This window comes from Sparus aurata, chromosome 1 (assembly GCF_900880675.1).
Source record: "Sparus aurata chromosome 1, fSpaAur1.1, whole genome shotgun sequence".
Taxonomy (NCBI): Eukaryota; Metazoa; Chordata; class Actinopteri; order Spariformes; family Sparidae; genus Sparus; species Sparus aurata.
Window position 1 is genome coordinate 20,590,639 of NC_044187.1, and position 12,541 is coordinate 20,603,179.

General features: G+C 38.1%; 1 protein-coding gene across 1 annotated transcript; it reads left to right on the forward strand.

Moving 5' to 3' along the window:
* The first annotated feature begins 9,225 nt into the window (after positions 1 to 9,225).
* Positions 9,226 to 11,745, forward strand: LOC115590653 (uncharacterized). Its single transcript, XM_030432106.1, has 5 exons — positions 9,226 to 9,283; positions 9,407 to 9,787; positions 10,787 to 10,927; positions 11,096 to 11,157; positions 11,311 to 11,745. The coding sequence occupies exons 1-5, from the start codon at positions 9,226 to 9,228 to the stop codon at positions 11,371 to 11,373; spliced, it is 705 nt and encodes a 234-aa protein (XP_030287966.1). The 3' UTR covers positions 11,374 to 11,745.
* The last annotated feature ends 796 nt before the right edge of the window (positions 11,746 to 12,541 follow it).

The window sequence follows — 12,541 nt, forward strand, 5'->3', positions numbered from 1 at the left end:
ACAATAAAGCCCACCTCGGCCACATCATGTGGCACCTTGTTAGCAGCTAGCAGGAAACCCACATTGACGAACAGCCCCACCATCACAGAGCTTGACATTCAAACAGACTGAGGCTGTAGGTCAGTGCACAGTTTCATTGTTCAGAGTCACTTGAGAAAGTGTCAGAAGGTTTCATAATCTTCAATCAGAATTTAGCACCTCTGCAGCGACCTCAGCTACATTTGGATGTATGTATTTCTGACTCTTGGTCGTATCTGTGGCCACAAGATAGAATACGTACTGTGTGTACATGTACTGAGTGTGAGTGTGCTTGTATACAGTACACAGATGCCAGTGTTAGTAAGGTGATCTCTTTCTTAGCATCCTTATGTCGAAAAAACAATCATGTGTCAGATCAAAATAGATTTGGAGTGAATTATAACAAATCCTACTATTCCATCAGTACATAATCATTGATTTAAACTAAAAAGTTTAGATCTTGTGTGTTATGCTGCCAGAAAACAAAGAAGATGAACACTCATGACTTTAGTACTTATACCTGGAGCTTGTTTAACTAAACAATTTAACATAATAAATTGTGTAATCAATTATATTATGTATATTTGTTTTACATTGGTATTATTTAGAAAGTTATGAGGAATTAGCGCACAAGTCTGTGAGTTAAAGGATGACAAAGACTTTTATTCTTAGCTTAAGTGCTATCAGGAAGTGATTTGTTACCAACTAAAAAAAGTACAGTAGTGATATATTATGATTAAATAATTTCCCAGTCTGGGATCATTAAAGTAATTCTATCTATCTATATCAAGAAATATTAATATTTACTCTGTCAACAAGGCATGTAAAGCTTTGTCTGAATGGGCTCAGTATTCTATATCTAGTGAGTTGAAATATGTTTCCATGTAAACATAATAATAATCATAATTGTGATTAATGTATGCAATATTAAATTTCAACTGTGCTGGTATTGATAACAATTTTATGGAGACAAATTTGAAAAAACAAACATAACATTTTTTCAATCATGTGTACCTGTTTAATTTTTTTTCCAGCTCTGATTGTTCCGGATTGCTCAGGATTTTTTTCCACCGTTACATTCATGAACCAAAGTGTATCCATTCTTCCATTTATGAAAAAATATTCACAACAACTGAATTCCTTACTGTATTCTTTCATTCTTCACAGCCAAGTTGTGTGTTTTATTTCAGTCCCGCTTAAATAACAGCGCATAAATTAATCAGATGTACACATTAACCTCTCTATACAAAAACTGATGTTGCTGATTGCAAAACGTGTCAGGTTCAGATTCTTGATTAAAATCAATCTGTAACATCTCATAATGGTAGTAATGATTGTGTCTCTGTAACAAGACACAAAAGCTGTTTGCAGGCAATTTCCTGTTTTTATCTCAAGTTAACCGCCAGATCACAATCTGTGGCCAGTAGTCCGACACAATTCCAGGTATGATCAGTAAGGCTTACAGGAAACCCACAGTGACAAACAGCCCCTCATGCACTTGCAGAGCTTAACATGCAAATAGACTGAAGCTGCAGGCGGCTGAAGGTGTTTGTGGAACTGGGTTTGATTTAACAAAAATATCAAAGTTTATTCTAAACATTGTTCTTAATTTGGTTGGACATTTTTAAAAAGTCTGTAGCTTCAGTTGAGCAAAACCCTGTTCAGTGTTCAGCAGCTCTGCAGCCAACTCAGCTATATTTAGGTGTACAGCTTATTTCATAGTCTACGTCAAATCACTGACCACATCCCAACCCTGTGAGATCAATAAAATGAGCTCCTGTTTCACTTTATGTGAGTGTGATTTGTTTGCAGACAGATGCAGAATGTGGTTTCCTGCAGAGAGACAATGATCAGTGGGGTTATGCTTGAATTATACTTCCTGCATCCTTCTTACAGTATATAAAAATAACTTGTTGTGGTATTTTGGATGACAAACATTTTTTTTTTTTGACTAATTAAAGTATTCCTCTAGATTTTTTGCACATATTCATACACACTTGTAGTGAGGATGAGTGTATTGGAAAACACAACATGAGTTTCTCTGTGAGAAACGGAGAAGGTGGAGATGTGGATGAGGTTGCTCCGCTGACCTCTAGTGGGTATGTAGTAGTAACACAAGAAGGCCCAATAAGATATTAGACTCAAAGCTATCCACACTGATGACACAGTGCTTTATATTAATCTTTTAATTTACCATGGCTGCTGGATTCTGTTATTGCCAAAAAAATTCCACACATTGAATCTAAATTCCTAGTGGAATCCAAATTATTTTGAAAGTCTTTGACTATTGTTTTGGCAATGCTGTTTGTAGTAGAGAAGGGCCACATATCATCTTTAAGCACTAACAAAAATTTTCAGATTTTTGCCACAACAGACCGTCACATGTGTAAGCAACCCAAAGGTCGATTACAACAGAAGCATGATGTTCCCAACGTTTTGGACAACACAGACCAGACATGACCTATAATTTGCGGGCAACCCTGGGTGTTAAACAATAACATTTTTCATTGTCATATTCACACTTTTGTGAATAAAAAAAAAAGTGACACCCAGGTTGCAACGCGCATCTCGGAATGGCTGGCAGACATCTCCGCTTGGACAACTGTGCATCATCTCAAACTCAACTTTCATAAAACTGAACTCCTCTTCATCCCGCGGAAAGACTACCCTTGCATGGACCTGTCAGTCACCATCGAGGACGTTACATTATCACCTTCATCTACTGCAGGGAACCTGGGTGTGATCGTCTCCAAGAAACTGTCCTGCACCCACAACATCACTACTGTGGCCCGATCCTGCAGATTTACCCTCTACAACATCCACAGGATCCGGTCTTTCCTCACAAAGGATGCGACGCAACTCCTGGTCCAAGTGTTGGTCATCTCCAGCCTGGTCTACTGCAACTCGCTCTTAGCTGGTCTCCAGCCTCTGCAACTAAATGTTGCAGCGTATCAAGAACTCTGAAGTGCCTGTTGTTTTTAATCTATCCAAATTCTCCCATGTGACCCTCCTCCTACGTGACCTCCATTGGCTTCCTCTTTTGGCCCCAGTCCGATTCAAGACGATGGTACTGGCCTTCAGGGCTGTCAACGGAACTGCACCATTTACCTCCAAACACTGGTCGGACCACACACCCCAGTGCGAGCACTTTTCTCTACTACATCAGCTGGCTGGCTGGTACCGCCATCGTTGAGAGCAAACAAAGGTCACTCAGCAAAGTCACGACTCCTCTCTGCTTTGGCGCCTCAGTGGTGGAACGAATTTGCGACCAATGTTAGGACAGCAGAGTCACTCGCCATCTTCCGCAAAAGACTGAAGACTAACTTGTTCAACTTCTTTACCTCGACCCCGCATATCATCGTTATAGTTGGTGTTTTTTCCTGTACCATTTCCTGTAGCGCAAGTACCTACAATACTGCCTTAAAACCTTAAAACAGTATCAGCAATTACATACCCTTGTGTACCAATCTGATACCACATAATTTCTTTACTAGAAACAGGGCCCTGCTACTTCTCAGCAGCTTCCTGTAAAGCTGTTGTACCATAAAGCTGTCCATCTATATCTATATAAAGAACAAAAGATCCTTATTTTTTGTCAGTTTGAGGATAATTTTGCAAAACTAACCAAAATGTAAAAGTTTTTTGTGAGACAAAAAAGTCGAGTAGTGTGCAAAATTCAAACTGCTTCACCTGTCCTAAGCATGGGTGGGTGGGTGTCAAGCTACGTATTGATTACGTTGAAGCTGATTTTGAAGTGACAATGAGACCAGTGTAATAGTAATTTAATGGATGAACCTGAGTAATGAATGAATTTGTTCCACAAATAACACAAAAGTCAAGATTGCTACACTTTAAACTTCTTTCTCAGATAAGTAACGACACAATACAGAATGAAAGTGAAGTTAACCTCAACCGCACTGTGTCACCCATGTGACCAGGCGCACAGGAAACCCACAGAGTAAAGCCCCTCATGCAGGCCAACTGAAGCAGCAGATTACATCAGGCATGCTTGAACAACACACACACACACACACACACACACACAAAGGCAAGATGCTAGTGTTAAGGTTGAGAGTGCTCATATGATTGGCTGACAGTAGGAGTTATTGTTTTACATCTGCACAGTAAGAGTACATTTAAAACTGAGGAACATCCTTAAACACATTCTAACTATGCAAATGAACCCTGCCAAAATCTCTCACACAGCAGATTTAAAGGATTAAAGGGTCTCTAAAACCTTAAAATTATCTTATTTAATGTGCTTTAACAGTATATGTCTCGCAAGTGTAATCCAACATGCACTTAATCTAAGAGGCACTTCATTGTACTTTTTAAAAGTATACATTACAAAATGTATTTTCAAGTATATTTTATGTGTGCGTTAATCCATATATTGCGTTTAATTTGTGCTGATGTATACTTCATAAAAGTCGACTTTCAGTGGAGTATGATTGCGCTTTTATAGTCAGCCCTGAGTCTGAAACTGTCATTTAACTTCAGCTATGCTCTAGTAAACTTATTTACAGTCCATTATAAATGTGTTCTTGGTGACAGTGAAACACTGCTTTTCTGCCTGGTATATCTTTACTCTTTAAACAGTAGTTTCTATCGAATGAAACACTGCTGTGTTGTATCAAAGAGCCCTGAGCTGCTTCAATCAAACAACATGTAGCTATTAGTTCAGTCTGGAAGACACTTGGATTAAAAACATAAGTGAGACAAGCGCAAGGCTTTATAAACATATCAGCTCTGTAGAGTCAAGCTCAAATATGAAGACTTCAGAGACAATAGAATTGCTTACTTGGAAAAGGCAAAGCACATCAATAAGGACTGAGGACTGTGGCTTAAAGGAAACCAATGCACGACCATCATTATCAACTTTGTGGCTCTCGTCACCTGAGAGAATACAAGCTGCGGTTATCAAGACACGGTCTCTAGAGAATGTACCTCGAGAAATCGAATGCCTTGAAGAAGCCCTAAGAGCTCGTAGCTACTTAAAGGCAGCCTTTGTAAAACGGCTACAAGATCAGAAGGCACGACAACATAGTGACTCAATGCATATGAGAAACTTTAACAAACACAGCATGTTTGTGGGTTTTTTTTTCACACTTAGCACCACGCTGAGACAAATGCTTGTCCACCGTCAGCAAAATCATACACCAAGTCAGTTCCAGAAGGAATAGTCCTATACATTCGTTAGATGAGACAACTGCTGAGCAAGAGCAAGGCCAAGTGCGGGAGTGCCAGCTCCTCAGCAACACTTACAGTTTTTTTCGATTGCTAAGACACATTGGTTGAAACTGAAGCGACATGTTCAAAACTCTTAGCACAGTCTGCATTTCCATCATGCAGCTCAGCTCAACAGTTAATCTCATGCCCAAAAGTGTGTCTCACCAACAAAACACTTCATACTTGTCTAAAAAGAAGCTCATTCAACAAAACACTAGCACATTGTCTCACTTTGGAAACACACACAATCACCCTTAACAAACGGCACGGCAAAATACTAACAACAAAGAACATTACATCAAATACATCTCATATTTCAAGTTAGAATGTTTTTTGTCAAGTAAATCAGTATTTTATATAGGATCTTTTGCACTTTTGATTCTAAATTATTGTATATGCTGTAATATATTGCAACAACACTGAATCATGAATGCAGAGATTTATTCAAGAACATTTGTGCTTTTGCATAAGTACTTCAGGACCATACAAAAAATTAAGATTACGTAAACAGAATAATGCAGAATCTCAGAATTCCAGGGGTAGAATACAAATTACAGTAAGAGATAAAACTAAAAAACAACACATGTATACTGTAATATTCAGACCCTGTCATCTGCATTCGGCCACATGTTTTCCTCGACGTGACATCTTATATCTTCTCTGGCAAGGCACCTAGGGTAGAATCTTCTTGAATGTCTGATCCATCCCTGGCAGGCTTCGGGAGAAATATCTCCACAGCCAGCATTCCTTGCATCCAGCAAGGAGAGCTGGTTGTGTGGAGAGCCTTCCTCTCCTGGCTGCTCTTCTCTCTCTACCAACTTCACCCGCTGCTCTTTGATCCATACTTGCACAGGAAAAAGAATCAGAAGCCACTCCTTTTGTATACGCTTTCTAATGAGGCCAAACGCAGATCACTTCAATCAAGTTTTCAGCTGAAAACTACCATCAGCTGTTTGGAATTGCATCTTCGTTTTATTTATCTTTATTGTCAATATTTTGATATAATTTTCAATAGATTTCAATGTGGCTGCAGCAGAAATTCCCAGTGTTTTTTCCCCTATCATTCTGTTTTGAGTGTGTTTTTAACTGTTTTGAACAAAGTGTGTTAGCATTTGAAAAATGTGCTGTCAAAGCATAGTGTTTTGCAGGTGTGAACTAGTGAATGAGAAAAGACTTCATCCATTTCGGTGACTGTGGTCACTGAATGCACTTCGTCTGAAAGCAATGAAAAGTGAGACACAGTTTAGCCCACATGTATTTCTGTTTTGCAGACTGTGTGTTGGAAAAGAATTAGTGAAGACATTCCAAATCCCTTCCCTCATTTTCATCTAATGAGAAACCAGTTGTTTAAATCCTATGACCCGCTGATTATGAACACCACTGAGTCTAATGAGGTGCTATGCTACTGTGGAACAGACCGAGCGGGAAAGTGAGACAGTGCTTACTCACAAAATATGTTGAGATAAATGACAATATCACAACAGTGAGCATACTCTTTGGGAATTCATCAATTGGTTATTGATGAATTAGTTATTGAACCCCTGCCTTTATTGACCAAGAGTTCTTAAGACACTTTCCAACATAGACAACGATGGAGTATTACACTAGTCCCTGCCAAATCAAATAAGACAGCAGACTTTTTATTTTTTGTGACTGTTTTGTCAGCCATAGCATATAAAAATGATTTGAACTTTCTTGAAGAACTTTGGAAAATTGGTTTGTTGTGGCTGACTATAATTTGTTGCAGTATCTTTTTTCCACTATCCATCCGCCCCTGGGTTGGCCAGTTACAGCCTGGATACCTCCATCCGGTATCTCTTGAACCCTTTGAGGCTTCAGTGGTCCAGTTGAGGAGCCACCCTGATGTCCAGTGGCATAATTTCATTGTGTCTGGCCCAGCTATTTTTCAGGGTATGCCCCCATTTTGGAGTCCTCAGAAGAATAGCATGACTCCAACTGCAGTTGGCTTTCTCAGCTGTTTGCTGGCACAGAGCCTCCTGCCCAGCACCACGACCAAACATCAGCCAGATCATCAGTCATCCGTCTGCATTGCTGTTGGCCACTAACAAAGTGGCCAAACTCCTGTTCTTGCATCCATTTGTTTGCCTGTCGAGCTGAAGACACTTCTGCCCTATGGCTATCTTTCGCCTGCCCGGCACCCACACCATTACATCTGCCATCACTACTACTCTAAAAAACAGTGATTCTGTCTCAAAGGAATGTAAATGTTCACCCTCCCCTGGAGGCCTGAATACACTATTTCCTTGGTCGTTCTAGTTGTAGGGGCAAACGCATTATACGTGCATGCGCGCACCCACAGGGCTGCTGTGGGTGATCAAGCAGATCACCCACAGCAGACAATGGGATGGAAACAGTTGTGGTTTCTGCAGGCCCGGGCTTCTCCCTCAATGCTGCAGAGGGGCTTGAGCTGAAAACAGCAAAGCTGAAAATCTCAAAAGTTTTGTTGATGAATGTTATCTGGGTGGCACTACATTTCATTCAAAACAAATCTCTATTCTATTCTGGCCAATTTCCAAATTATCAGAATACTCCAAGAAATAGAGACCCCACTCCTGGTACCAAAATGTGTAGCCCGGTCAAATTTAAAATAACACAGGACACAAACTAATTTACGGGATCTTTATTTCTCTGAATACTCTTTAAAAAATGAGAGTAGTATTAAATTATCTTGGAGAGTTAAATTTGGTTTAGGTTTTAACAAAGATTTCATTCACAAACAAAAATGGACATCTTCAGGCGTGAAGAATCTCACTTCACGTAATATCTTACTCTTCAAAACTCAAATGACTTCACCTATCTTGGTTAACAATATCTCTGACTGAAAGTGCATTAATGCCAGTGCATTAACAACTCATGAACAACTCCATGTAAATACATGCATCAACATGCATGAACAGCTTGATGTGAGTACAAGAACAACTGTAGCGGTAGCTCTTCTGTTAAACAAAATAAAAGAAATAAACAAAATCCACATACAGTTATTTCCACAGAATATGAAACATTAGTACATTAATATGAAATTAAATCATACAGCTCATTAATATACTTACAACACTATCTCTGTGCTAACTCAGATGCACATCATGCGGCGACAGGCCGTCAAACTCATGCAGCTCTACACACGAAAATAAACATCATTTTCAGTAAAATGCATAACTAGTGAAAGTTATCCAGCATGAACAATGGCAAAATGTAACTCTGTAAACTGAATTTACAATACTTTGAGCGTGTATTAACTTTGCTGACCCCTTAATTCATTTCTCCGCGACCGAGCACATGTACTCGAAATCTGTAAACATCTGAATAACTACGTCGCTATCTACGGTAAACATTACATGTTACACTTCTATACGATCTCAAAAGTGATTATTTGTCAAGCGTTTCATACAGAAAGTAACATTTTAAACATATTTACCCTCTCGAAAAACAGCAAATATCCCTCCTGGTGAACAGGTGAGTCTCTCTCTAAGCGGACGCGGTTCATCACTTCCTGTTTCTGGTCCGCGATTCTCACTATCTCTCACGTGATCTCCTACAGAACATCTCACAGTCTGGGGCACAGCGCCATCTAGTGGCTTTAGTGTGAACTCTTATTTCCACTTGGCTACACTAATATAGCATAAAATGTTTGTAATGCTACTATTTAAACCCACTGACTTTAAGCAGGCCGTCAAGCCACCAAAAATTTAAATGACAAGAACTGGCTTGTATTTTGTAGTATGGCTGGTTGATCAACACGCAAAATTGTGAATTTTAATGAATAGCTGAAGAGTTCACAGGAGATGCATCAACGAGCAAAATGTCACATAGCATTACACCACTCGAAAACAACCACAGAAGAAAATGTTCCACTTGACTGGCCAATCACTGCTATACTTCCTCAAAAGTCTGAGCAGGGCCTGCATCTGTGAGAAAGATCTGTTTCACTGTCTTTTTATCCTCACGCCATCCTCACACATGGACGGGCTGCACATTCTCCTGGTCGTTCTTTTAGGTGATTCTTCTTCTAAGTTTGGTAATAACTCATACACATTCTCTTTGTTGTTGCATTGAGCAGAAACCTGCACTTGCTGTAATGTGAGACCCTGTCGCACTGAGCACATTTCTAACTGCTTTTACAATTGTGTTTGTGTTCCAGGAGTTGTTTCTTACGGCCATGATGAGGTCACTGGATCAGTGTTGGAGGTGTCAGTCCGACCAGGAGACAACATCACTCTGTACTGTGACTGCAAAAAATCAACTGGAGTTTACATAGTGTGGTACAGGAACTGCTCTCATGAGAATCAGCCTCCGTTTATCCTTAAAACTAAAGATACAAGGAACCTGGAGATTTTTCCTCGTTTTATGTTTGTGGAGAACACTTCCTCTAATTCCTTTGACCTGCTGATCATGAACGTTACTGAATCAGATGAGGGGATCTACTACTGTGGAACTCAACATGAAAAAGTGGAGGAAAGAGATCACATTGGTTCCAAAACTGATTACAGATTTGGCAACATCACAACAAGGATCATACTCAGTAAGTATTGTGGTCTGATTTATCTTTGTACCTTAAATATCTGTAATCCTTTAACTAAATTCATTCAGTAAAAAGCCCAGATATTGTGCACTTATATCGATGGTGAAAAAGCTGAACCACAACGTAGTTCACTCACCATTTACTGTATGTGAAGATGTTGTTCATAAACACAGTGTATCATCATATAATAAATTTTTGTTGAATCTTGGACTTCATGTAACAGAGTTGTTGTAAGTCATTCTTAAACATGCACCTTTTATGCATTTTTATTCACAGTGAGTTTAGGATCATTTTACATTTGTAATCTGAGAGGACAGGCTCTAACAGGGTTAAAGGTTGAGGGGATCTATTACTGTGGAACTGAACATACAAAAGTGGAGGGAAAAGATCATATTGGTCCCAAATATGATCACAGCTATGGCAACATCAAAACAAGGATCATACTCAGAAAGTGTAGTGGTCTGAATTATCTTATTTGGATCAATATTGTGAAGTAGATTTAGTCGTTTAAGTAATCGCTACATTGTGGAAATATGTCCTTTTCATATCATATTAAAGTTTGTGAAAGATCACAATATTAAGTCCAACATACAAAGCTGTATGTGCCACTGTGTCAGGAAATGTGTGATATTAAATCCAGAGTCATACAGCCTAGCTCGGATATTGAATACATGAAGATACAATATACTCCTTCCAAATCAGAGACTCCTGGGGTTTGAAATCTTGTAAATCTTTTTTTAAGTACAATATTCTCTACTTTTATCATTTTGCATCTTCACTTTTGGTAAAGCTTTGCATTTGAGGAACCACACAGCCTCACAAATGGTATCATTACTCTTCAGATTTCAATTTCAACTGTTACTTTCATTGAGGAAGAAGATGAACATCACCGTTTCAATGCTGCATTTTCTAATGTTTCACTGACTGCAGGAGAAGAAGCCAGAGCGGAGAGAAAAACAGAACAAATACATGTATAATCCACATGTGTTTTTGTAACAGATTCCAGCTCACCTGATCCCTGTCGGTGCATCTCAAGCCCTCAGCCTGTTGTGTCCTGGATGTTGGTCTTCTCTCCAGCCTTCACCATCCTCTTGTCCGCGCTCTCCTTTATATTGGTCTATCACTTCTTTCAGAGAGCAGGTACTTACTGTTATGTCCGTTGGTTTTGAGATATTTTTTCCCATCCTTACTTCAGGTTATGTTAAAACAATTACTTAAATATTTAGAGAAGTTGTCATTATATCACAATATTTGCATAAGTATTGTCTTTAGGTGGTAATCTGTAATAATATTGTATTTATTTTGTAGATAAGGAACCTGAAACGCTCCAGAAAAGACCTGATACCAGGAGACAAACAACATGGAATCAGGTAATTAAGAATTATAATTAATGTACAGTAATTTTAAATGTATGTTGTATTTGTATTGTATCTGTCAAAAATCTTTCATTATAATAACACAACAGTAGACACATGATAATAATTCTAGATAACAAAAATAATAAATGTCAAACTGTCTCTCAGGATGAAGATGTGTATTTCACACATGTTGTGTTCCGGGCGCAGGAAGCACAAACACACCAGTAGGAAGAGGATGGAGCAACAAACAAAAAGAATTAAATTAGTTTAAATTCAAATGTCTTAATTCATGATAATAGTGAAGTTGTCATTTTCTCTTGTTGTTGTACATCCTGTGGCTTGAGACACCGCTAAAGCAAGTAACAGAGCGCTTGGTTTGTGGTCAGGTTGTTATCAGGCATATCGTCAACCAGCAAACTGTCTTTTTTCTGACATACATTGTCACAACTTATTTCAAATGTATTTCATATATTAACCTTGTTCACCACGTTGAACCAATTTTCTGTCTGATTTTGTTGATTTTCTAATTTGAGTAGTTAAGATCAAGTAATAAGAATTAGTTATGCTGTTTATTATGCACTCGAATCCATATTTGTAAGCTGTGGGCTAATAAAAATGAAATATTACCAAAGGCAGTAAAAGGCTTTCCTCTCAATGTGTGACATATCTCAGTTTATTAAAGTATGTAAAAGAAATGATGATGTGGTCAAACTGAAATTACAGCAGGAAACATTAAAAATAAAAAATATTTCTACATTTACATTTATTATTAATATACATTATTATTATTATTATTATTATTATTATTATTATTATTATTGATAATATTGTCATTGTTGTTATCATTTTTAATAAATATACATATTCTATCAAATATAATCCTAAATTTTTATCTTCTAATTGTTTTATGTGATTACTTTAAAGCTATTCCCTTGAGTCCCATTTAGTTTTTTTAGGATCATGAGCAAAAACAATAATGTAAAGAAAATAGATGCTTTGTTTATTGTTGGGCTACTGTCCATCTACGGGCTAATTTATTAATTTAACTAATTTGATAATTGTTTGTATTTAATTTTAGATCCCTCCCTTTTAGACTGGGAGAGCAACCAGCTCTGTGGTATCAACCGAACAATGTAAAAAAGACCCATGCTATGTCAAATAACTTTATTGACCATCAATAGAAGGCTTCTCATAGCCAACACTGGAAAGAATGATGCGGGGGAATAACTTATAAACAAATGACCATTGTGATTTATTGTGAATTATGTCCACACAGTTGATGCCATGAACCACAGTGTTTATAAATGCATTTTCTTACAGTTTTGTTCTATCCATGCTTTAATAAGATCTATCAGTCATTTTCTAAAAGGTTACAAAGAAAATACAGAGTATGAGT